General features: G+C 28.1%; 3 protein-coding genes across 9 annotated transcripts; 1 reads left to right on the top strand and 2 right to left on the bottom strand.

Annotated features, from left to right (window-relative positions):
* Positions 1 to 4548: 4548 nt before the first annotated feature.
* LOC130678764 (ras-like protein 1) lies at positions 4549 to 16776 on the bottom strand. Of its 2 annotated transcripts, none has more exons than XM_057486216.1 (5): positions 16374 to 16776; positions 16075 to 16259; positions 5373 to 5516; positions 5100 to 5306; positions 4549 to 5024 (listed from the first exon to the last, which is right to left on the bottom strand). In XM_057486216.1, the coding sequence occupies exons 2-5, from the start codon at positions 16201 to 16203 to the stop codon at positions 4920 to 4922; spliced, it is 585 nt and encodes a 194-aa protein (XP_057342199.1). In that variant the 5' UTR covers positions 16204 to 16259; positions 16374 to 16776; the 3' UTR covers positions 4549 to 4919. The 2 variants fall into 2 exon arrangements, with proteins under 2 accessions (XP_057342199.1, XP_057342198.1); XM_057486215.1 differs by having other exon boundaries at positions 4550 to 5024; positions 16075 to 16270; positions 16374 to 16774.
* Positions 16777 to 19200: 2424 nt separating this feature from the next.
* Positions 19201 to 21014, bottom strand: LOC130678766 (uncharacterized). 4 transcript variants are annotated; one of them, XM_057486219.1, is made up of 4 exons: positions 20718 to 21014; positions 20199 to 20492; positions 19976 to 20135; positions 19201 to 19627 (listed from the first exon to the last, which is right to left on the bottom strand). In XM_057486219.1, exons 2-4 carry the CDS (start codon positions 20292 to 20294, stop codon positions 19485 to 19487), a joined length of 399 nt encoding a protein of 132 aa, XP_057342202.1. In that variant the 5' UTR covers positions 20295 to 20492; positions 20718 to 21014; the 3' UTR covers positions 19201 to 19484. The 4 variants fall into 4 exon arrangements, with proteins under 4 accessions (XP_057342202.1, XP_057342203.1, XP_057342201.1 ...); XM_057486220.1 differs by having other exon boundaries at positions 20199 to 20473; XM_057486218.1 differs by having other exon boundaries at positions 20199 to 20462.
* A 501-nt stretch (positions 21015 to 21515) lies between these two features.
* LOC130678763 (DCN1-like protein 3) lies at positions 21516 to 26045 on the top strand. Of its 3 annotated transcripts, none has more exons than XM_057486212.1 (6): positions 21516 to 21788; positions 21912 to 22344; positions 22415 to 22512; positions 24319 to 24504; positions 24562 to 24888; positions 24971 to 26045. In XM_057486212.1, exons 4-6 carry the CDS (start codon positions 24379 to 24381, stop codon positions 25568 to 25570), a joined length of 1053 nt encoding a protein of 350 aa, XP_057342195.1. In that variant the 5' UTR covers positions 21516 to 21788; positions 21912 to 22344; positions 22415 to 22512; positions 24319 to 24378; the 3' UTR covers positions 25571 to 26045. The 3 variants fall into 3 exon arrangements, with proteins under 3 accessions (XP_057342195.1, XP_057342196.1, XP_057342197.1); XM_057486213.1 differs by having other exon boundaries at positions 21517 to 21788; positions 24566 to 24888; XM_057486214.1 differs by having other exon boundaries at positions 21526 to 21788; positions 24584 to 24888.
* Positions 26046 to 26598: the final 553 nt, after the last annotated feature.

Here is a 26598-nt window from a genome sequence, read left to right as displayed (position 1 = left end):
GTCAGGTCTAATAAGATCTAATCATATAGACCCATGTATAACTATATATGGGTAAATACTATTATATATACTATTATATATATTCCATATACAATCATATATAATTAGGCAAAATCATTTTGTCCCGGGATATAATTAGATCTAATTATATATAAGGCTATATATACTTATATATAGGTCTATATCTAACCATATATATTCTATATATAATCATATGTAATTAGGCGAAATCATTTTTTTCCCGGTATAATTAGGTCTAATTATATATAAGGCTATATATACTTATATATAGGTCTATATATAACCATAAATATTCTATATATAATCATATATAATTAGGCAAAATCATTTTTTTCCCGGTATAATTAGGTCTAATTATATATAAGGCTATATATGCTTATATATAGGTCCATATATAACCATATATAATTATATATAATACCATATATAATTATATATAATTAGGCAAAATCATTTTTTCCCGGGATTTGTCCATTTTTATAAATGTCCATTTAGCTAATTCCATTAGAACATAAGTTCGTTTATTCAAATGTCCATTAATACTGCAGCTATTACTATATAGATGTTTTGTGATGACTTATTAAAAGAAAAAATTAATTGATTTGAAACAGTTAATTTTGTGACTTTCGGAAATATATGCCGGATAATTTCTGCATATTCGTCCAATTTAGGAAAAAATATAAATATTTTTTTAAATATCCTTGAAAAATTAGGTAAAAAAATGTAACAATATTATACTGCTGTGTGTAGAAAACAGGCAGTAACTTCACTTACTGGTTTTCTGTTCAATTAATGTTAAATTAACATTAGTAAAATAGAGAGGCAGTAAGTGAACTTACTGCCTTTTTCCTAAGCACAGCAGTGTAATAATTATTATTAAAGAAAATGCTATCTTTATAAATTATTTGTTCTATCATAGATCTTCTAGTTCCTACGATAATTTTCATGCAATGCGGGACATTAATTTATCCCTGCTTATGTTGCTTTTGTTTTAATGTGCTTCTGTATTTCTGGACATTTGAATCAATTTTTTTTGGAATTTATGAAAATGGTTATTTAAAAATTAGGAAAAAACAATAAAATAATTCAAGTATAAATATACATTAATACAAATGGTCATATATGGAATTAGGAAATTATTGCAGTCGTACAACTGTACACATGGCCAACTGAAAAAAAAAAAAAACTTTATTTTTGAACATACCTCTGGAAGGAAATATGTTTATTTGGTATAATTTTGAAAAGTTTAAATAAATTAATGGACTTTTTTATAACTGAAAATATGTAATTTAAGAAATTAATGTAAAAAATGGTTTAAAAAAAAATTATATAGTTAAAAAAAAGAAACATTTGTTTAATGAACAAATGTAATCTAAGAAATCAATATAATCGTACAAAAGTATCGATGGTTAATTGAATAAAACTATTTATGTATAAATGAACATATGAGTTCATGTAAAAATTAATTTATGGACAATCGAAAAAAAGGATATTTGAATTTTAGGAAAAATACGTAAATGGACATTCGTATAAAGACCCACCTATGCAAATGAAATCATAATTACGATTTAAATTCTAACTCGGAGACGGTCAGTACTTTTTCGCCAGATAAAGACAGAGATTTATTTTGATAAGGTTAAAGCTTCAATTTGCCTTTTTCGTTTTTGTTTTACGACCATTTTTCTTCAAAGTTACCGCGTGTTAGAAATCACTTGAAAATTTGGAATTTTTTAAATATAAATTAAAGGTAATAAAAAAGAGATACCCCTTAAAGTTTTTGACTAGTGTATTTTTGAAAAATTATGAGGTAGATTTTTTAACTTCCCGCAAAAAAATTGAAAATTTTCAAAATAACGGGAAGTTATTGGTTTTAGTCCGATTTTCGAAAACCGAATTTCTAACAGATCTCGACATTTCGACGTTCTAGGAAGTTATTATGACTAATTTCAAAATGATGTCCGTATGTATGTATGTGAATATTCTACAACTTTTGAACGGATGAACCGATTTTGATCTCTAAGGTAGCATTTGACGCAGCTTGTTAATTCCTATAAGCTGAGAGAAATTGAGTTCGATCGGTAGGGTGTGTTCGAAGAAATTCCAAAAATACAATTTTTTCAAAAATGTTTTTTTTTTGGATAACTTGTAATGTGCTTGACGGATTGATTCTAAAATCTAATCAGCTCTAAAACTTTATGAGCCACGTCGAATGCCATCTAAACCATCAAAATCGGTTGATTCGTTCAAGAGAAACCGTTGTCGAAAGAATTGAAAAAAATTTTTTTTTTAGTTTTTTTGAAATATCTCAAAAACAACTAGATAAATCAATTCCAAAATCTGATCAGCTCTAGAACTCAATAAAACGCGTCGATTGCTACCTTAACCGTCTCAATTGGTCAATTCGTTCGAGAGTTATCGTTGGAGAAAAAAATGGTAAAAAACGTTTTTTTCGAAAACAACGGCATGCAAAATTATTTTTGAGCTCGAAAAAGTATTCACAACAATATTTTCAAGCTCAAGGAGCTCGAAAATAGCGGGAAGTTTTAGGGCTGGCCCGCTAGGTCAACCGATAGACCGATTTTATTAAATCTAACTATTGTATTTGCCCTCATGGTCGATTTTTCAAGGAATTTTGTCATAACCTATCATAATTGGTTGAGTAGGGTTCAAAAATACCACTTGTTAAAAAATTTAGATATGTATATATGTCGGAGATAAATGCATAAATGGGTTTTCCTGGGTACATTGGGAAGTCCCAACTACATTTAGTTCGTATTTTAGTAAAAATACTAAACAATAATATTTTCAACAACTTAATTGTATTAGGAAATTTTGTAAGTTGCTTGTAAAATATTTTATGACGGTAGGCTTAGGATTGAAGTGGCATCTGCTCACCAAACGTAACCGCGGTCAGAGAAAACTTCTTTTTTAACTTTGAGTATTTCTAACTCGTTAACAAATCCATAGTTCGAATAGACTAAACCAAATTTTTGTAGGAAATTGAACGCTCTACAAAAAAGGTCTCTTATCATTTTTTGATAAATCCATCTGTTCAAAAGCTATTAAAGCTCGAAGTAAAGTTGGAGATCTTTTTACTTTTCCGGCGAAACTATCAGACTTATCAGGGGTTATCAGATAATTTCGGCTGAGTTTTTTTCGGAAACGAAATCTCTCAAGACAAAACACAGACCACACTTTGATGCATTACTGTCTAATCTAGCGAAGTGCGCTTTAATTGTTTGATAATATTCGTTTGTTTAAGAGAAAAACTCGGCCAAAGTTTCCATTTACTGTACAAGTGCAACAAAGATAGTACCGTTTGTGGACTTGAGTGTAATAGAGAGAAAAGTGCGAACCCCTGTTATTACAAAATGTTATAGGGTCTTTTTTTGTTGACAATTTTATTTTCTACAAATTATTATCAGTAAAGTTTTTTCAAATTCCGCATTGTTATCTAGTTATTTTCATTTTAATTTCAAGCTCTTAAAAAAGTGGTGTTCTGATCGATTTCAAGAGCTCAACATTGAAATGAAAATAACTAGAAAACAATGCGGAATTTGAAAAAACTTTACTGATAATAATTTGTAGAAAATAAAATTGTCAACAAATAAGACCCAATAACATTTTGTAATAAATCTAATAGTTTCGCCGGAAAAGTAAAAAGATCTCCAACTTAACTTCAAGTTCTAATAGCTTTTGAACAGATGGATTTATCAAAAAATGATAAGAGACCTTTTTTGTAGAGCGTTCAATTTCCTACAAAAATATGTATTAGTCTATTCGAACTATTGATTTGTTAACGAGTTAGAAATACTCAAAGTTAAAAAAAAATTTTTCCGTGTTATTTAAATGGGAAATCGAATTTTTCAATGAGCTAGGTCTGTAATCGACATAGAATTTTTTTTCTTGCGCGAAAATTTTTTTTTTTGTGTTCAACTATGATTTTTTTCCATATGCACTTAAAAAAAAAAAATGTTGCTCCGAAATGACTCACCCTAATATATATATATATATATATATATTTACATATAGCTTCATCCTTGAACTGGTCATAACTTTCGAATTGACTTGAATGTATTTTTTTTTTACTGTTAAAGTACGCTTGGATATAATCTTATGAAAATTCAACTCTATGCTTTGAAACTTTTCGAAAATACTTACATTTTTTATAAATTTTCTTACACCACTAGACTCAAGCAATAGAAGTTATTAGATGAGGAGGTTGCCAAATTACGGTACTTTTCTTTTGGCATATGATTAGACTGAAAGCATCAGTAAATTTTTAGCTATGAGACGTTACCAAAACATAGTCTGAACTTGTCTTTAACTATGATGTATCGTTAAACAAAAACACGTAGCAATGTTGTGGCCTATGGAGCATTGCGAGCTACTTCTTATGACGTGACCAAGATATAAGATTAACAGCTTTAATTGACATTACGCAATGGTATTTGGGTAGCATAGTGATATAAAAACAGTTTTACTGTGAATTTATTGTAACATTATGTGCTAAAAAAATAAATTTTTTTCATTTTTCAACTTGGTATTCCAACGGTAATCATTTATTCTTAAAATAGAATCGAAATTTCGAGCAGAGGAATTACCATCATACTCATTGTCTTCTATAATCAGTTTTATGGTTCACAAAAATGATGAATTAAATGATTTCTTTTGTGCAAGATAAATTTTCTATTACCTTTTCAATACAAAAAAAAAAAAAAAATATCACACTGGATATATTTTTCAGTTTAAGTTATACATATAAGTAGCAGTTTTCTTAATAGCGTACCGAATTTAGGAAGTCGAAATATGCGCAAATGATATACTTTATATTTATATTGTTCATATTTTGAAGTTGCAATTAAACACTCAACGTTTAAATGAACGACACCAAATAATTACAGCAGACAACATCGCGTCCGACCACGACCTGCGTTATTTGCACGCATTCTTTTTTTCTTTTCTTTTCCACGATGTTCCTTGTCTTTCCTTATTTCTCTTACCTAATTAAGTTCAAATTAAATTACTTCGTGTTTCAAAATTTAATTACACTAAAAAATAACTGACTGTTAACAAACCAAAGTATAAAAAGCATCATCAACTCCCATTCGAGTTTTCGCTGATGTTTCTACAAATGGAACACCGTATTGTCGAGCAACTTCCCTCGCTTGTGTCATATTTACGGCCCAGGATTGTTGAAGATCGCACTTATTTCCAACTAATACCATAGGCACTTCTTCGGCGTCTTTTACTCTTTTGATCTGCTCTCTATACGTTCCTATATCCTTAAAATAAAAATAGTATAATACAATATCAATTTAATGCAATGCTAAATATTTATTAAAGCATACTTCAAAACTTTTTGCAGAATTTACAGCAAAGACGAGTAAAAATCCTTCACCGGTTCTCATGTATTGATCTCTCATGGCACTATATTCTTCTTGTCCTGCTGTATCTAAGATGTCTAATAAGCAAGTTTCTCCGTCAATAACAACCTGTTAGTAATAAAAATTTTATAACATTAATTTATACTATTGATGTTTTCTGATTAGAACTTGATTTATTGAATAATTAATCAGATAAGTGTCCTAGTGATTATCCATTAAGGTTTAAAAAAAACCGATTTTATTTTTTACTCTCACATGAAAATTTTGTAGAAAAGATTTAAAAAAATTATGTTAAAATCTCAGCCCTTAATAATAATTTCAAGAGGTTTTTCATCGAATTCAAAGATTCCTCATTTAAATAATATAGAAAAATGTTTATTTTTTAACATTATTTACTCCTGCAAACTATGAAGACATTTGTATTCGAATTAACTGACCGGCGTTCCTCCAACAACATTGCATTCTCTACAAAAAATTTAATTGAGTTGAGTTTCTACTGCCAATATTTCTAAGTGAAAATTTTCAAAATTATGGCTTTTTCAAACCTAATGATTAAACCATTGATAATAGATTAACAAGTATGCTTTTAACAAATTTTTTGTGTTATTTAAATTTCAAAAGTTATGGATTCCTCAAAAATTATTTTTATCATTTTTTAGTTGTAGTGCGTAAGCTATTAGCAATAAAAAAAATTTCAAATAAAATTTAGAGTACGTTTGTCGCTCTACAGAATTTCGTAGATGTTTTTTTAAAATTAATAATTCAATAATTTTAAATCCGCCACGCCGTATTTTTATCATTTTTTCATTACAGTAGATGAACTATAGGCTGTAGAAGAAAAAATTAGGAGGAACATTCAAAATATATTTTACACTCTATAGAGTGTTTGTATACAAAGTTATAGAAATATTTTATTTTTCTGAATGATTCAATAATTTTAAATTCCTCAAATCTTATTGCTATGATTTTTTATGCATCGTAATTAAACTATTAGTTGTAAAAGGACATGCCGAGCAGCAGTGCTCAACAATAAATGTGATTTTTTAAATCCTACGTTTAAAAAATAACTTAAAAGTGAACTGATTGTATTTATCAATTGCGTATTTTATTATACTCGCACAGAATTTTTTTTAGCAAGAATTACCTAAAAAATTTTGTTTTGTGGGAATATCCAACTAATACCTAAATTTTTACTATGTTAGTAGAAATGGCATTCTATATACAAGCTACCGAGTACTATATTTTACAATGTGCATAGTGAATATTTAGAAATTTACTAGACTCTTACAGTACCAAACTTTTTGGGTAAATTTTGCTAAAAAATTCTTTACATGCCGACAAGTACCTTAAGAGCAATGTTGATCAAAGCTAGAACAAAATTTTGAGGATGTTGAACAAAGTACCATACCGATATATATATATATATATATATATATATTATACCGGTTCAAAAAAATCGACTATTTTTTTTTTTTCAAAACCCGCAGTGAAATATCTTCCTAGTCATGAAAAAAGAAGCCTGTGAAAACGGGAGCTTTTAATATCAATTTTGAAAGGTCGCTCATCGTAAATTTTTATTTTACGTTTAAATAACATGGAAAAAAAAATTTTTGAACTTTGGAATTTTACAACTCATTTTGGAATTAACATGTCGGGGTGAGAGATACATATTTTTGAAGGAAATTGAACGCTCTAAATAAATTGTCTCTTAAGTTTTTTCTCTAAGTCTACTCCTTTAAAAGTTATTCGAGTTTAAAGTTCAATATGTAATTAATTTAACCTTTTTTTCTTAATTTTTCTTAAATATTTCATAATTATTATTGAAAAAAAAATTTGTCTTAAAATATTAAATTATCAAATTTAACGACGTTGACAAAGTAGATCTTTATTGTTCTACTATGAGGAATAAATGACTTTTCAATTTAAAAAATCTGAAATTAATTCTCTCTGAAGTTTAAAAAAAATTTGAATTGTATGTACATAATTTTCCCTGAATAAGTCTCGTCTTTTCATCAAAATGTCATTGTTTGGTTATTGATATTTAATTGTTGTTCTTAGCATTTCATTGTTTATAGTTTTGATAGCTGAAGTGAAAATCGTAAATTTTATAAACTAAAAATAATCGTGTTAAACTTAAAGCTATTATCAATATCATTTAAAAATTGTAAAATAATTTTTTTCAAAGCTGAGTTTTATTATTATACCACAATTTAAGAAAAAAAGGTTAAATTGATTACATGTTGAACTTTAAACTCGAATACCTTTAAAGGAGTAGACTTAGAGAAAAAACTTAAGAGACAATTTATTTAGAGCGTTTAATTTCCTTCAAGAATATGTATCTCTCACCCAGACATGTTAATTCCAAAATGAGTTGTAAAATTCCAAAGTTCAAAAATTTTTTTTTCCATGTTATTTAAACGTAAAATAGAAATTTACGATGAGCGACCTTTCAAACTTGATATGAAGAGCTCTCGTTTCCACAGGCTTCTTTTTTCATGACTAGGAAGATATTTCACTGCGAGTTTTGAAAAAAAAAAAAAAAATAGTCGATTTTTTTGAACCCGTCTAATATATATTAGGGTGTGTCAAAAAAAATGATTTTTTTTCTTCAGGTCTCATAGTCTCAAAAGTTTCTTTGGTACCTAAAAAAAATCCTCCCTAAAAAATCAGCTCAATATCTCGAAAATTGAGCTGGCGGTTTACAAGTTCATTTTCCCATTTAAAATACACGTAAAAAAGTTATTTTTTAGTTTTTCGAGGAAAAATCAATGAAAAAATTTTTAACTTCCCGCACAGTAAAATTGGATTCGTCAAAATTAACATACACCGTGTGTAAAACGAACGTTTTACACTTATTCACATGTTACTTTAACATGTTGTGAGTGTTAAAAAAAGTTACACACGTATACGTTGAAAATAAAAATTTTCCAAGAATTCTTTTGTGATGGTCGACATTATTTTTAACATATTTTGTATGTTGATTTGATAGCAACATATAAAAAGTGTTACTTTCGAATAAAATTACATTTTTGTGTGTTAAAAAATTAATCGATTGTGATAGTTGACAAAAAATAAATATTGTGTGTTAAATTGACACACAAAAGTGTTGAAAATTCAACACTCAGAATTTTAACACACGTTTTTTTTTACACTTTGACGATTCGTTTTTTACTGTGCGCTTAGAAAATCGACGATTTTCGAAAAATTGGGAAGTTTTTGTTTTCACCCCGATTTGCGAAAATCGAGATTTCATCAGATGTCGACGTTTTGAGGTCTTAGGAAGCTATTCTGACTATTTTCAGAATGATGTCCGAGTGTCTGTATGTGTGTGTGTGTGTGTGTGTATGTATTTATGTGACCGGTCTATAGCTTTTTAACTAATGAACCGATTTGGATGGTTACGGCGGCAATCGAAAGAGCTTGTTGGCCATCAACTTTTCTGAAAATTTCAGATCATTTGATCAAGTAGACTCGAAAATATTGGCGAATTACGAAAAAAAAATTTTTTTTTTTTTTCAGTTTTTTATTGATTTCTCAGAAACGACTTAAACGATCAACTTCAAAATCTATTCAGCTCTAGAACTTAATAAAACGCGTCGATTGCTGCCTTAGCCATCTCAATCGGATAATTCGTTCGAGAGTTATCGCGGGAGAAAGAAATGGTAAAAAACGGTTTTTTGCGAATATCTTCAAAACAACTGAATCAAAAAATTTCAAAATTTTATCAGCTCTAGAACTCAATAAAATACGCCGATTGCCCCCTCAACTATCAAAATCGGTCTATTCGTTTCTGAGATATCGTGGGAGAAAGAAATGCTAAAATCGGTTTTTTTCGAAAACAATGGAATACAAACGTATTTTCGAGCTCGAATATATATCCACAACAATGTTTTCGAGCTCAAGGAGTTCGAAAACAGCGAGAAGTTTTGGGGCTGGCCCGCAGGGTCAACCGATGGAAAGATTTTTTTTTTCTGATTTTGACTATCATACTTTTATAGAAAATCTATTTCCCTACAAAAATGTGCTCGATAATTATGCTCGTAACTGCAATACAAAAAAAGTTACAAGCCTCCAAAGTTCGAAAAAAAATAATTTTTTTTTATGTATAATTATTGTTTTTACTTTATTGTTTTTTAATGGGTGGTATATTTTGTTTTCTGAATTTAATTTGCAATCTTTTATAGAAAATCGATTTCATTGACTGATTGACACAGGTAAAAAAAAAAAAAAGTTAATCGTCACGGTTTTAAATTATTTTATACTTTGAAAGCTCGATGATTTTCTTTTTCTTTCACTTTATGAGCATGCTAAAATAATAATTTCTTGCGGAAAATAGATTTTTTGTAAACGATTGCAAATTAAAATTCGAAAAAAATACCACCAATTAAATAACGATAACGTAAAAACAACAATTATAAGTAAAAAAAATCTTTTTTTTTTCGAGCTTTGGAGGCTTGTAACTTTTTTTGTATTATAGTTACGAGCATGACTATTAGGGACATGTTTGTAGGGAATCAGATTTCCTATAAGGGTATGAGACTCAAAATCGGAAGAAAAATTTGTTTCATTGATTTTTCCTCGAAAAACTGAAAAATAATTTTTTTACGTGTTTTTTTAATAGGAAAATGAATTTGTAAACCGCCAGCTCAATTTTTGAGATATTGAGCTGGTTTTTATGGAGGATTTTTTTTAGGTCCCAAAAAAACTTTTGAGACTATGAGACTTGAAGAAAAAAAAAATCATTTTTTTTTGACACACCCTAATATATATATATATATATATATATATATATATATATATATATATCCAGTGCTGGAACTCAAAAAAGCAATCACGAAATTAGGGAATAAAAAGGCTCCAGGAGAAGATGCAATAAAAGCGGAGTTTATAACAAGCCTACCATTTTAAAATGATGAGTGAATTAAGAAGGATCATAAATGATATATGGAGCGACAGTAAATTGCCTGAAGGATGGGGAAAAGCAAGGATTGTTCCTATATTTAAATGCGGGAACGGAGAAAAAAACGGAGAACTACAGAGGCATACACGGAAAGAATTTTCGTATGAATATTGCCATGTTATTTATTTTAAAAATTACTCTAAGTCGAGTAATCTTGGGCCATTACGACTTTTTACTTTCGAATTACGAAATTTTACTCTTTCAGTGAGTAAAAATCAATCAGATTAATTTTTACTCACAATTACGAGTAAAAATTACACCTAGCGGCTGTCTAAATAAATTCTCTGTAATTCAATTTTTACTCGTAGGTTATGATAAAAAGTTGATGATTCAATTTATAAAATTTATATTGAATTACAATAAAAATTACAATTAATAGACTGAAATTTCCATAAAAGAAATCTAATAACCATCTAATTGCCTTAAAATATGACTTAAAATAAATATTTTGAAAAAGAAAAAAAAATTACTCTCATTGTGTTGAAAAAGAAAAAAAAATTTGGAAAATCCAAAAGTGCACGCCTCGAACGCTCATGTTATGTTTTTTTTTAAAAGTGAAATTTCGAATAAAATTGAATATCCCGCTCTTTTCCCATAGAAATTTCCATGGTAAATATACGGTAATAAAAGTAAAAAAAAAAAATAAATAAGGAGAACATTCCTAATGAAAAATGGCGGCAGTGTGTGTTTGTTTACATGTAAGATTGCCGGTTTTAACCGTAATGATTTATTTTTAAAAAAACGAGAAGGCCTACAGTAGTGATTTTCGAAAGGAACCTTCTTTGCTTATTTCTGAAAATTTAAAAAAAAAAATTAAGTAGTTTCGTCAAGTCGTTCTCGAGATATCCGTACCACGCCGTTTTTTTGAACCACAGACTAATGGACGTCCACGATAAATTTTTTTTAATGAACTTTTTTTTATATTAATACATATTAAACAAATTAAAAAAAGTATCAGGATTATTTATTAGTGTTTCAGCTTTATATTGATGTATTTTTCATAATGTGTAAGAGTAATAGAAAAAAAATATATGCACTTTAATGAGTGGAAATCGTGTGACCTTGACAGGTCGGTTATAAAGCACAACCTCTCCGCTTCGCTTCCGAGGCGTGCAAAAGATACAAATTTTTTTTTTAAATAAATATTAAGTTATAGAGAGATACAGAGATCGTCTTTATTCCAAGCCTACGTTTGTGTGCGTAACATGTAAATTGTCACGAGCAAAATAAAAGACATTTAATCGAAGCCGATATTAACCGAAGATTAACGGAGACTACTGAAATATTACCCTGCAGTTTAGAGTAAAAATTACTCCCATAGATAAGAAAATTTATTCGAGTTATAAGCAGTTTTTCATCAAAAAGTTAATGGGTTTAAAAGAATGGTATATTGGGGAGTAAAAATTAATCGCATGGAGTAAAAATTAATAGATTAAGATGAGATATTCACAATAATCGATTAAATATAAGACTTTTAAAAAATTACTCAGTAGTAGAGTAAAACACAGTCTAGCAACGTTAATATTTAAACAAAAAATATTAAATTTAAAACAAAAAATACCAATTTTTTGCAACGGCCCAGGATTACTCGAAATTACAGAGTAATTTTTATCACAAAATTCTTTCCGTGTATCTTCACTACATATAGCCCTCGCGGTTTTGGAAATACCGAAATAATATCGGAATTATACGGTATAAATACTGCATAAATATGGTATTATTCAAGTTATTTTGGCCAGTTTTTTTGCCGCATTACTACCAAAAATTTACGAAAAAAATTCAGAATATTTACGGTAATAAAACAGAAAAAATACGGTATTTTAACAGCATTAAAACCGTAATTATACAGCATATTTTCGGCATTTTTGCAGCATTAAACCGTTCTACCCGGAACAAAAATTATATATAATTATATAAAATTTTATTTAATTATATATAATTATATATAACATTATAAAGTTATATGTACAATAACTGTCATGAAAAAAAAAAAAAAAAAAACCCGCCAACTCGTGGCCTCGATCCCGAGTCCTAATGATTTAAAGCCTGATCTGTTAACCATTATGCCAAATCGCTTATTCGAAAGTCGGTACTAATTGTATTTATATCTATACAAACAAACTTAAGAAAATTGAAGACCTCAATTTTCCCGGATTCTTATTTTCACTTACATTCTTTTGTTTCAATAAGAAATGTATGAACTAATAGAATAAAATATAAAATTTTACACTTTTCACATTTTCGATGATTTTAACCGCAGAAGCAAATATAAAATAAAACCAAATTTTTTACAATTTTTCATTATATCAGGATAAATCTGGCAAAATCGCAAGATATCTACGGTATAATTACCAAAAAAATATGATTTTATTATTATAAAATTATCGCATTATTGCGGTATTTATATAGCATTTTTTCGGTAAAAGTTCGGCATTTTTATAGTTTTTTTACGGCATTTTTTTGGTAAAAGTTCGGCATTTTTATAGTAATTTTACTATAGTAATCTGGTAACTCTACAGTATAAGTACAGGAAAAAAACTGGCCAATATAACCATATTATTACCAAATTATTACGGTAAATTTACGGCATGTGTATAAATGCCGAAAATTTACGGCATTCGCAAAACCGCGAGGGAGGATAGAAAATATTAACGGCAGGTATACGACTCAGCCATAAGCGACTCTGCCAAAAATAAAACTCTACCCAATTGAAGTCAGCAGCATCATACCTACTACCTAGAAAATTCCCGATCCAATAAAACATCTACTATCTCAAAATCTTTATCAATGAAAAAATCTACCATGATATAATCACTACCAGAAAAAAAAACACTACCAAGTGGCATTTATGAATAAACTCTACCGTTTAAAATCCCTACCATCAACTTTAGAATGTATATTTTTACAGACATTAAATTTATTTTTAATTGATTGGGAATCATTTGGGAAGATTTAGGAATATGAGTTAATATATTAAATAATTAACTTTTAATTAATTAGTGCTGAATAATAAAATTATATTCCTAAATCTTCCTAAATGATTCCCAATTAATTAAAAATAAATTTATTGTCTGTAAATATACATTCTAAAGTTGATGGTAGGGATTTCAAACGGGTCGAGTTTATTCATAAATGCTACTTGGTAGTGTTTTTTTCTGATAGTGATTATATGATGGTAGATTTTTTCATTGGTAGAGATTTTGAGATAGCAGATGTTTTATTGGAGCGAGAATTTTATAGGTAGGTATGATGCGGCTGACTTCAACTAAGTAGAGTTTTATTTTTGTTAGAGTCACTTATGGCTGACTCGTATACCTGCCAATATTTACGACAATAATGGTAGATAGAATTATGGCTTGGGCTGATAGGGAAAAGAAAATAAAAGAAAGCCAAGCGGGATTTAGAAAAGGAAGAGGCACCTGAGATCACATAACAATCCTAAATTCATTGATAAACAATAAACTAAAGAGAAAAGAGAAATTATATATAGGATTCATCGACCTTGAGGCGGCGTTTGACACAATTAACAGGAAAATACTGATGGAAAAAATAACAGAGGCTGGTATAAGTAGTAGGATGCAAAATATGATAGCAGAGATTTACAAAAAAACAGCAAGCGAAATACATCGGGGCAACAGGAAGTCGGAGGAGCTTGAAATAAATCAAGGGGTCAGATAGGGGTGCGCACTGAGTGCAATATTATTCAACATATTTATTGACGACATGGAGACAATAATTAAAGAGAAGAACTTAGGTGGTACAGTAATAGGGACAAATAAGATTTTCATGGCGAAGTATCCGGATGACGCATACTTCCTAGGACCTCAAAACTTGGAGATCTGTTGAAAACTCGGTTTTCGAAAATTAGACCAAAACTAATAATTTCTCTTTTGTTTTTTTTTTTTTGGAAAATTTTTAATTTTTTTAACGGGAAGTTAAAAAAATATAAGGCTAAAGTTAGGTGAGCTTATATTGAAATGAAAATAAATATCTCGATTATTAATAGAAAATAAAGATATCAATTACTTTCAAAATAGAATTCAGGAAAAAAGTGTTGCTGAAATTTCAGCAAGGATATTTTTAAATAAGCAAGTGTAAATGTTATCTTCAGTGAAAGACTAAGAAATACTTGATAATTTTCTTCTAATTTTTAAAAATTGATAAATGATATAATATTTATATTAAATTATTTACGGTTGTGAGGATAAATGTGCTTTACTGTTAATAGAAATAAAAGTTTATATTGTTAATGATATACTATTAAAGTATTTTTAAGTATTATAATGATTACAGAAAGATAACTATAAAACTGATTAAACTTAATGACAGAAAGTTAGTATTTTAGTCATCAAAAAAGTATCTTTTTATTATCCACATTGTACTATTATTTGTAAGTCAACTATTGGATATCTTCGTGATATTTTTTCGGAATTACTTCCTGTAAGAACATTAGGGAACCAGCTCGGTGTAAAATAAGTTGACTCTTTGAACGTTGAAATAGTTAACGATCAACTTTTACTTTGTAATTTTTTCATTTTTTTTTTTTTTTTATGGACTATGTGCCGCTTGGGAACGAAGTTCAGAAGGGTTAGAAACTGGGATGGATAGAGGCCAGATTTTAAAAATTAATTTTTAATTGAAATTGAATGTCAGGTAGTAATGTAACTTATAAAACCTTATACAGAAATTATTAAACGATCCAATGGGGCAGTGTTACAATTCTACTCATATCTTCTCTACTCGAGAGAAGTAGCTACAATTCTACTCACTCACAACTTTACTCAGCCTCAACTCTACTCACAGTTTTTTTTTACTCAAATTTAAGCCTACTCAGTTATATTTTTAATCAGCTTCAACTCTACTCACAAAGAATTGCTATTTTATCAATAGGCTAAAATACGTGAGTAGAGTTGTAGCTGAGTAAAGTTAAACCTGAATGAAAAAACTGTGAGTAGAGTCGAGGCTTAGTAAATTTATGAGTAAGTAGAGTTGTAGCTACTTCCCTTGAGTAGAGATGTTGTGAGTAGAATTGTAACATTGCCTCCAATGGAACCATTGATCTTTCTCGTATGATCAATAAAATTTTGTTTATCTTAATTGAATGTCATCTGCAATTCTTAAAATATCAGCAACAAGGCCACTTAACTCAAAATCTAAATGATCCTGAAGTTAGTAGACAATTAAAACTTTTTGGATTTAAAAAAAAAAAAACTGTAAGTGAAATTTTTAGAAATATTTTTTTTTTATAATTTATCGTTTTGAAAAAAATGAAAAAATTATTAGACGTCGGCTAACTTCTGAATCATTAATCTAAGCGACTCATGATCAAAAGATCTTAAAACTGTGAGCAACGTATTACATTACTCACATTATTCAGTTAATTTATATATTGTAAAATTGATAAAAAATTTATGATACTGAAGTTTACCGACGTCTAATAATTTTTTGATTTTTTTTTAAACAATAAATTATTTTTAAAAAAATATTTGAAAAAATTGCACCTATAGTTTATTAAATTTTCAACATGTGCATATTTTTATAGTTATTTTTTTAAAAATAATTTATTGTTTAAAAAAAATTAAAAAAATTGTTGGACGGCGGCTAACTTCAGTATCATAAAAATTTTTATAAATAATAATGTCATTTCATAATTAAGTATTGCCGTGTTTTGTTTTAAATAGAATAAATTATTTAAAAAAGTTTTACCTGTTTTCTATATGAATCTTCAATTGTAGGATCATATTCGTCAACAAAATGATTTTGTATCAACTGGATTGTCAGTGCTGACTTTCCTACACCTCCTGCTCCAACAACAACTAGTTTGTACTCGGTCATTGTTCAGTTATTTCTTAAAGTTATCAATTGATTGATAATTTTAAAGTATCTGTTATCTTAAAACACACTTTTGAAGTAAAAAAAAAGTGTAACGTAACGAATTATTAGTTATACAATTTAATTGGAATCTTATTTTCATTAATAAATTCAACTTATTTGTATTAACTTACATTGTTCTGAAAGGGCATTTAAAAAAATATTCTAATTTAAAATCTGTCAAGTTACATATAAATCATTTAAACATAAACGTCAGAATTGATATTAATTGTGTTAAATAATAACAAACGCTTGAAGATATGTAGATATATTATAATCAACATAAGATCCAATATAAAATTGAGAAACAACACTGTGTTTTTGGTTTGAACAATTATTCATTACATTATACTTATAAATAATTGATTTAAAATGTTTATTGTTGTATTATCAACTGTTATAAATATGACTTAACATTTATGTTGTTAAAATATAGAAAGCTGATAGCCACGTATATAATTTACAAAGAGCTTGGTAGAAATCACAAGATATAGAAATGACATAAACTTGGAAAAACTTATTAAAATATTGAGCATTGAAGTTTTTTATAAAGGTGCTTTTATATTTTAACACACAACGAGGGGTGGGGTTATAACACACAACGCACACAACACACTCATTCCGGTACCCAAGTTTGTCCTCAGCAAAAGTATCCCTAATACTTCCTTACAAAAGTTTCCTTGAATTTTTCGTGAAATGTCCGTCAACTTCGGACTTCTTCATTTTTGACGACAATTTATATGCAACTTGCTACACAATTTGACGTAAATTTACTACCCGAATTAGAATGCAAATTCACTTGAAAAGTTGACTAGAAAAAGTTGCCGTTAATTTTCAGGCAAATTTTATATCAATTTATTGTTAATTTGACTTAGTAAATTGTTAACGATCCTGAAGTTAGCAGACAATTAAAGATTTTTGGATTTTATTTTGAACATTTAAATTTCGAAAAAAAAAAAAATCAAAAAATGCACATGTAGAAAATTCAAATAACTACAGGTGCAATTTTTTCAAATTTTTTTTTTTTTATAATTTACTGTCTAAAATAAAATCCAAAAATTATTACACGTCGGCTAACTTCAGGATCATAATTGTTAAGTATTTTTTTACCCTCAAATTGTAGACATATTCATGTATAAATTTGCTTATCTTTTGAAATGGTAAGAATAAACATTACTGACATTTTTTTTCTAGTAAAAAGTTACCTCTAAATTGAGGAAAAATTAACCGCAAAGTTTTCTTTCCAACTTTTGCTGTCAAATTATCTGCAAATTCGGGCAATTTCAATGTCAAATTACTGTCAATTTCAAGTTGAAGTGGTTACTAGGGTATGAGTCATTAAAAAATTACGGCAGTAAAGTAGGGATGGACGATAGTAACAAAAATATCGATATTCTACTATCGATATTTGTTTCAGGATAATACCATCGATACATCGATTGTAAATAATGGCGCGAAATTTCGAACACTTTTTAATTAATTTTTATAATAGTATATATAAGATTATTAAAATATGCTTTACCAACATCAGTTCCTCAGATTGGGTTTGTGCATGTATGGATGTCAATTCATTCTCCTGAAATGGATAAATATTCTCAGTAAAGAAATTACGAGACAATTTAATTCTCGAAAAAAATGCAAATTCCAAAGCATAATGAAAGTCGACAAAAAAGTAAACGAATATTTTTTTTATCAGCGCGGAGATATTTATTCAGCAAAAGATTAATCACATTTATATATATCACCAAAGTACAGATGAATACATTATATAATTAAAATTTATTTATCAATAAGTTGTGTAAAACAGTATCGATCAAATGTAAAACATAGAAATAAAAATACCCTGATTAAAAATACTCATTGAAAAGTATTGAAAAAGATGGGAATTGAATACTTTTGAATAAATCCTATTTCACAAGGTTTCCATCTGGACATAAAATTAATACTTTTTAATTATATTTAATTTAAAACATAAACTATTGAGTCCCATTCAATACTTTTAAATTCCACATCAAAATTGAAAAGAATTCAAATGATAAAAAATTTAATCCCATTCAATACTTTTGAATTCAATTATAAGAATTAGAAAGTATTCAAATGATCGAAATTTCAATTACATTTAATATTTTTCAAAATCTCCGTATAGATTGAAAAGAAATGAAATAATTTTCAATACTTTTCAATGAGTAATTTTAATCAGGGAAGCTCGATTCATCATAATTGATCATTTTTTTAAATCATATGTTTTACTTGTATATTTAAATTGTATTTTTTTTTTTTTTTTATATATACATCAATATTTAGCTGTGGGAGTGATAAACAAAATGTTTGTTCAAAATGAATCACCCTTATATGCCCCAAGTGGCCAAATGTTAACTTTTTCGTATCGAAAAAGTTAACAAAAAAAATGTTAACATTTATATTGAGATGTAAAAAGGCAAATTTTTATCAACAAATATCACTACTAATGTCCAGCAAAATGTTAACTTTTTTCTGTCTCAAAAAGATAACTTTTTGGTAACAAATTGTTAACTATTTATTGACATTTTCATAACTTAATGTTGACATTTTTCAACTTTTTGTTAACAAATCACAATGTGTTTTTGGTTACCAAAAACATAACAAATTGTTAACTTTTTATTGGTAACAAGTTGATGGAAAAAAGTTGACTTTAATTTAACAAATCAGTCTTATTTTAGTTGATTTAATGTTAACAATTTTAAGGATCATTAGAGGTTAGGGGTAGTATAAACCGCGGGAAATTTGAAAATTTACAAATAAACAAACATAAATTCTAAAAATATTCTATCATGAAATGAAATATTTATTTTTTCTTGTTTATATACATATATTAAACAAGAAAAAATAAATATTTCATTTCATGATAGAATATTTTTAGAATTGTGTTTATATTTATTTGTAAATTGTAATCACTCGCAGTTTATTGTGACAAATATACAATTTTTTATAATTGGAATGCTTAAATTTATTAACAATTTCTTTACAACATTCATAGGTTTTATATTAATAACAATAATAGTAATAATAATTGTGAGCTTAATATCAAGACTAGTTGTTGTGACTAGCGCACTGGTGACACTAACTTATAGTTTTATTTTTATCTGATAAGCTTACTTTTATGTTTTGAGATCATTAATTTAGGCTTAGAGAACAGAAAACTCTTTATACTATTAAAAAAAAGTTTTTTGAAAACAACTTGTAAATATAAAGATCGTAACTACAAATTATTTGGCAACTTTTTGCTTTTTGACAGAACCATTTGTAGGATCGGTATTCTTATTGGCTCGGTCACTACCGCGTTGAAACCAGGCTTTCATTTGATGTTCAACATCAGGTTTTGTAACGTTCAAAGTGCTTAATAAAATTTCTAAAAAAGAAAAAAAACGAAGAAAAATTAATGAACATAATAATTTAAATACAGCATTTATTTATAGCTTGTTTGGTTGTAAATTATTTTACTTTGACAGTAGAAAGATCAATCAAAGGCTTCAAAAAGCAAGTTATTGCTAGAACTTGAAGAGTAGATACCTTGCTTAAAAAATCTCATAGAATCCAATAGATTCTCATGAATTCCTAGAGAGATTTTATAAGAATAAATTTGTTCTATGAGAAGTGCTATAGTTAAGTATAGGGCCTTATACTTACAGCTATGAGAATCTATCGGATTTTTTAAGCAGGATAGTTAATCTTACAATATTATTTATCGCTCTATTACCACTAATAATTTCTACGAAGAAACATGCTGAGATTTTAATCTCACTGTGTAATCCGGACCATGTCACTTGTTTTGCCAACTCATCAGAAATGAATGATTCCAATGCAAAACGAGTGGCTTTTTGTACATTGCGACCACCAGCTTTCCGTATCATGTCTTTCTGTAATATTTTTATGATAGTTATTCAAAAATTATGAAATATCAACAGCTAATTAGTACTTACAAATTCATTTTGCATAGAAACATTGTTCTTGAGACTATGATTGAAGTTTGCGTAAAAGTTCGTCAGTCGCTTCACGTGTGATTTTATGTTTAACATGCCACTCTTTTATGAACTCAGTAAGAATCGAATCATTATCACCACTAGCAACTTGATTGTTCACATGGAAATTAAGTAACTAATACTCTGATCGGGTTACTGGTTGATCAAAAAAGTTAAGCCCATCAATCAATGGCAAAGGCTCATCATTAGCTTGATCGACAGCTCCTGAAAAACGGCTAGGATCATCTGAAACGTCTGAATCGCGGCTACTGTTATCGTCGTCATGGTCGTTGTCGTTATTGTTATTGTTGTAAATATTAATGTTAGTGTTATTATTATTATTATTATTTAAGTTAGATAACAAATATTCCAGTGCAAGTATTTGTTGCGTACGTCGTTTTAGTTGTCGTGGTCCAAGCAAATCAAGCGGTTTTCGTATCCGCTGTCGAAAATTTTCCATACTTATATATAAAATTTTACCTTTTATGAACCGTTGAGTATTGTTAATCAATAGCTATAAATTATATTATAAATTATTTCACAGTAATTAAAAGACAAAATAATATTAGGTTATGTTGTTCACATCACACTCGAGCGTTTATATATATATATATATATCCGAAATGGCGGCTTGTACAGCGTTTACCGCCTTTTTTGTGGTTGAAAACATCTAAATGTCAACAAATTGATAACAAAATGAAATACTATAATATTAGCAAAATGTTAACCCAAAATTGTTAGTAAAATGTTAACAATAAAATGCTATCTTTTGAATAATACTAAAAAGTCAACATATATGTAACATTTTAGCGATGATAAATTATCAACATTAAATTGGTAACTTTTATTTATCTCTAAAAAGTCACCATTTATAACTACATTTTATGGTAACATTTTGCTAACATTTTCATATTATATTTTGTTAACATTTTTATGTTAACTTTAAGACAACTTTTAAAAGTTATCTTTTTCAAAAGTACTTTTTGTTACCATTTTGATAACATTTAGAAATAGCAAAAAGTTGACTTGGAATAGATAACTAAAAGCCAACAAAAAGCTGAGCTGGCCACTTGGGTGTATATATACAAATACCAATATAAAGAATGGGGTAGAAGACAGCACAACTCGACATGGGTTCAAGAATAAAGGAGAGTGAGGCACATATTGGGCATGCTCTTATCATCGGCAGTTTACTGAAGCCTTCTCAGAGAGTAAGTCACCGTCGGTTTTTACCCCTACTATTAAAAAACAAGTTCACGCCGTTACTACACATTAACATCACAAAACGAAAATTTCCGACGATTCCCGACAGCGACTTACTTTCTGGGAAGACTTTATACCATGGGAAAGATACGGCTCTGAAACTCTGAACAAGTTTTTACTGTTGTGAATCAATCCTAAAATTAACGTCATAAATGTATTTGTCATAGATCAGAAAAGATATACAACCTCAAAAATAAAACATTAATGGTTAAATTCCAAAAATAGACAACTGTATACAATTTTTAAAAATTCGGTACTTATTTCTCACCGATTCAAAATAATCAAGTGGTAAGTTATTTATTCAGATAAATGGGATTTTATATTATGGCACCAAAGCGCTAATTCCTAACATTTTACTTAGAGTTCACTATTTCGAAAGTTGTGTATTAATCTTTTTTTTATTTATTTCAGTTAAACTTTTATTGATATTAAATTTTTATTAATTTCAATTAGTCACTATATTATAGTAATTTAATGTATTACGTATAAATAGCCGCTCTTTTTCTATACCCTGTAATAAAACGAACGGTTGTTCTACAAAAATCCTAGTGAAAGTCTAATGAATTTTAATTACACTTAATTTCGATTGGTCGATCATGGTTTAGAAATTAAAAAAAGTCATTGAAACTACTCGCAAAATAAACTATGGCATCAATATTTTGTTTACAAATAAACATATGGATGTAATCCATGTCCATGTCTAGATGATTCATTATGTTTTCAAAGAGCATAGAAATCTTTAAAAAATATAAAATTATTACATGTTAAAACAAGATTTCTGTATGTTGGAGAAACAAATGACGATATTTGGTCGAATTCGGCCAACCAATCTAAATGGAAAAATGTAAGTTAATAAAAAAAATTAATGTTTTTTTTTTCAGTATTTTGAAATACCATTAAAATTAATGTTACAGACTTGAAATTTCATTTTATTTGAAATTGTATCAGCTGTCCTATGACAACCATTACTGGAAACTTGAAAATTTATGAAAATTAATTAAATATTTATGGGGTAATTACAAATACATATACCCTGATTTAAAAAATTCATTGAAAAAAATTGAAACAAATTTAATGCTTTTGAATTCATTTCAATTCTCGAAGTAGTCTCTAAAATAATTGATATTAATTAAAACCTCGGTATTTTAAATTCTTTCCAATTATTACAGTGATATTGAATAGTATTCAAAAGAATTCAAACTTTGATATTGATTGGAATGGATTGAGACGAATTCAGCGTCGATGAGTTCATTGTAATTTTTTTTAATCATTGGCGAAGCCAGAGATTATATAGCATTTACTGATTGGAATAAATTTAGAAGAAATCGACGTCGTGAATTCATTTTAATTTTTTTTTTAATTATAGACGAGACCAGAAATTTAATTTTATTGACTGATTGAAATCAATTCAGAAAAATAAAAAATTTTTTATATTTTAATTTTTGTGAATTTCCTACGAGACCAGAAATTCAAAAATTATTTAGTCATTGAAAAAAATAGAGGTGAATTGGTTTGATGAATGCGGAAAAAAATCGAGGAATTGAAATGAATTAATATTTCATCTTTTTCAATTCTATTCAATTAATTTTTTAAATCGGGGTATGTATGGGGCATTCCACGCCAAATCAACCACTTTTGAACCCGTCCCCTTTAGATTTGGCTGAAAATTTTTTCTCACTTTCTACCCCATCTAAAACGTTTCTCATAACTTTTTCAAATTTTTTCACCCAACTGAAAAAAAGTTATAAATTTTTCAAAAAAATGGCTTTTTTTATTTTAAATAGCTATAACTTTTTCAAAATTCGACTGATTGGGACGTTTCTTTTTTCAAAATTTTTGTTTTTAAATGTACTTTTTGAAAAAAAAATACAAAAAAATTATTGCAACCTATCTTCATTGTTTTATTGTAGATTTAAAAAAAAATCAAAAATTTTTCGATGTTTACCATTTTTGATTTTTGATTTTGTTTTTTTATATAAAACGTTGAAATTTTCTGCAGATAAAACAATGAGTGTAGAAGGAATTTTTTTGAATTGCCAGCCTCTGTCCAAAAATGGACCAAACGAAAACTTTTTTTGTTCATTTTCTTTGTTTTTGAATGTAGCTTTCAGAAAAAAATACAAAAAAATTATTCAGAATGTCCTTCTATTTTTAAACTTGATTTTTCGAACAAAATTCAAATTATTTCGAGGATTACCATTTAAATTTATCGTTTTTATTTTTTTTTCCCAAATTTGGAAGTTTTCTGAGCACTCTCAAAAATTTTAAGCATGGTGTTATGAGAAATAAGGCTAGTTGTAAAAAAATTTTTTTTTCAATAGGGAAAAAAAATCTAAATCGAAAAAACATCACTCTGAAAAAATTTGAGGATCTGCAGAAAATGTCAAAGTTTTATATAAAAAAACAAAAATGGTAAACATCGAAAAATTTTTGATTTTTTCTAAAAATCTACAAAAAAACAATGAAGATAGGTTGCAATAATTTTTTTGTATTTTTTTTCAAAAAGTACATTTAAAAACAAAAATTTTGAAAAAAAAAAAAACGTCCCAATCAGTCGAATTTTGAAAAAGTTATAGCTATTTAAAATAAAAAAAGCCATTTTTTTCAAAAATTTATAACTTTTTTTCGGTTGGGTGAAAAAATTTGAAAAAATTATGAGAAACGTTTTTGATGGGGTAGAAAAAGAGAAAACATTTTCAGCCAAATCTAAAGGGGTCGGGTTCAAAAGTGGTCGATTTGGCGTGGAATGCCCCATATGCATATAACTGTGTTAAGATAGTTTTATACTGTATTTTTTAACTTTAAATTGTTTAATTAGATATGAAGCATTATAGTTATTATTTAGAAACAGAACTGCCAATTAAAGACTGAATCACAGATGCAAAAATTAATTTACTTGAGTAGAATCAAAAATAATAATCAATGGGAAACTGCTGGTCTTGTTTTAAAGCGCCACCTCAGTCGTCTATCACTGATCAGTCAAACGTACCTGACCTTAAAGAAGGTATACTTTTTCTAAATTATACAAGTTACAACATGTAAATGTAATAAATTATTAAAGCCAGTTGGAACTCTTATCTCAGACACTATGGAGCTCAAGAGATTGTTTCCACTAAATTCTTGTACAAAAGAATTGATTTCGAATGAGACTCAAACTAATAGTAATAAGAAATCTCTTGTATCTACTGTATCGGTACCAAACAATATAGGTTCTGACAATTGTGGGTCACTGCCGATCATTCAAAATAATTTACGAATATCACGAGCTTTTTATGCAAGATTTCCTCCTCTTTGTCGTTCAGTCACAACAAGTGTTACTACGTTTAGTGATAAACATCAAAAAGAATCGATAGATGAAAAATTGTCAGTGTTATTTGACCAATATAAGGTAAATTTCCATTATTTGTTTTAGTTACCTACGTTTCCTTTGGATTTAATTTACTGTGATACTTGTTTTCTTCACTTAATAGGATCCACACGAAGACATAATACTAGCTGATGGAATAGAAAGACTTTGCAACGATCTTCAACTCTCACCCAATGACTTTAAAGTTCTAATTCTTGCGTGGAAACTTGAAGCTGAACAAATGTGTCAATTTACGCGTAAGGAGTTTTTTAACGGATTAAAATCAATGCGAGTAGACAGTATACGTGGTATACAATTACGGTTACCAGAAATAGTTCAAGAACTCATAAATAATGGTGATATGTTTAAAGACTTGTATAGATTTACATTTCGTTTTGGTCTTGACGTGACTTCAGGTCAAAGGATCCTCCCTGTAGATATGGCTGTTGTTCTATGGAAATTAGTTTTCACAATTCGAGAACCGCCTTTACTCTCAAGGTGGTTAACTTTTTTGGAATGTCATCATATACGTGGAATACCTAGGGATACATGGAATATGTTCCTTAATTTTGTCGAAGTTATTGGCAATGATCTGGGAGCATATGATGATGCCGAAGCATGGCCAAGTTTGTTCGATGATTTTGTAGAGTATGAAAATGATCAAGTGAATCAAAATATTATTAAAGACGATTTCCGAAAGGGCTCAATACATGATAATAATTGATGGCGTTCGTTAAAACGTCATTTTCACAAACATTTCTAAATTATATATTTTTAAGACGAGTTGTACTAAATCGTGGTTTGGATTATATTCTGCAAAATCATAGTATTTTTAATGACAAAAAAAAACCGTTAGAGTAATTTACACTATTCTATTATGTCAAATTAAAATAATCTTGATGTTGCGCTTATTAAACTTAACGTATTAATTGAAACCGCAGTCTAATATAAATTTGGATTGATCGACAGTTTCAACAATTTAAAACTAACTGAGTTTTTTTTATATTCTATGTGCGCTTCCAGCAAATTCAAGTTCTAGTTTTATCATTTTAAATAAGTCCTCCAAGAAATGCTTGTATATGACACAACTATAAAATAAATGTTTTTATTTTTTAATTTTATTGGGCAAATTGTAAGCTTTAATGAATAATTAAATTGTAAAATGGGAGTCAAATCGACTCGAATAATATTCATGTTAATAGACATTTTTTTTCTTATTTTGTTAACTGTGTTAGTTATAATTGTTGACTCCTTGAAGCTTATTTTAATGAAAAAAAAATAGTTCATTTGATACACTACTTGAAAAAAAAATAAAAATTTGTTTTTTAGTGTTTCTTGGAATGCTGTAATATCTTGAAAAGCGATCTATCCCTGGTGGATCCGAATTACAGTAATCTGCCGTTAGATGAGGTTTTTATACGGTAAATTTACCGCAACTTACTGTAATTTGCGGCATTTTTACCGTAATCACCATATGTCTTTTTATTTTTACAGTTTTTACGGTACAATATTTCACTTTGTGGTAAATTTCCATTTTCTTTCTGCAAATTTACGGGAAAAATACCGTACTTTTGCTGTGAAATATCGTAATTCTCCCGAATACTGTAACTCAATTTTAAAAAGCATAATTTTGAAACTTGTAATTTCTGGTTTACGAACTTTTCATTAAAAAATTTTTTTCAACTACTGTGAGCTTAAATCGAAAGAAATGTTACGAATTAAAAACTTTTGGAATTTTTTCCGATTTGAAAG

The sequence above is a fragment of the Microplitis mediator genome, chromosome 2, assembly GCF_029852145.1.
Source record: "Microplitis mediator isolate UGA2020A chromosome 2, iyMicMedi2.1, whole genome shotgun sequence".
NCBI lineage: Eukaryota > Metazoa > Arthropoda > Insecta > Hymenoptera > Braconidae > Microplitis > Microplitis mediator.
Note: the sequence above shows the minus strand (reverse complement) of the source record. Positions and strands in the feature narration are given on the sequence as shown.

Excerpts from the sequence above, each read along its gene's own strand:
- LOC130678763 (XM_057486212.1), top strand. The coding sequence starts at position 24,379 with ATGCAAAAATTAATTTACTTGAGTAGAATCAAAAATAATAATCAATGG. Across the intron at positions 24,505-24,561 it reads CGTACCTGACCTTAAAGAAG|CCAGTTGGAACTCTTATCTC; the intron begins GTATACTTTTTC and ends AAATTATTAAAG. Across the intron at positions 24,889-24,970 it reads TGTTATTTGACCAATATAAG|GATCCACACGAAGACATAAT; the intron begins GTAAATTTCCAT and ends TTCACTTAATAG.
- LOC130678766 (XM_057486217.1), bottom strand. The coding sequence starts at position 20,294 with ATGTTAAACATAAAATCACACGTGAAGCGACTGACGAACTTTTACGCA. Across the intron at positions 20,136-20,198 it reads TTTCTATGCAAAATGAATTT|AAAGACATGATACGGAAAGC; the intron begins GTAAGTACTAAT and ends AAAATATTACAG. Across the intron at positions 19,628-19,975 it reads CTTCGTAGAAATTATTAGTG|AAATTTTATTAAGCACTTTG; the intron begins GTAATAGAGCGA and ends TTTCTTTTTTAG.
- LOC130678764 (XM_057486216.1), bottom strand. The coding sequence starts at position 16,203 with ATGACCGAGTACAAACTAGTTGTTGTTGGAGCAGGAGGTGTAGGAAAG. Across the intron at positions 5,517-16,074 it reads AAGATTCATATAGAAAACAG|GTTGTTATTGACGGAGAAAC; the intron begins GTAAAACTTTTT and ends TATTACTAACAG. Across the intron at positions 5,307-5,372 it reads ATTCTGCAAAAAGTTTTGAA|GATATAGGAACGTATAGAGA; the intron begins GTATGCTTTAAT and ends TTTTATTTTAAG.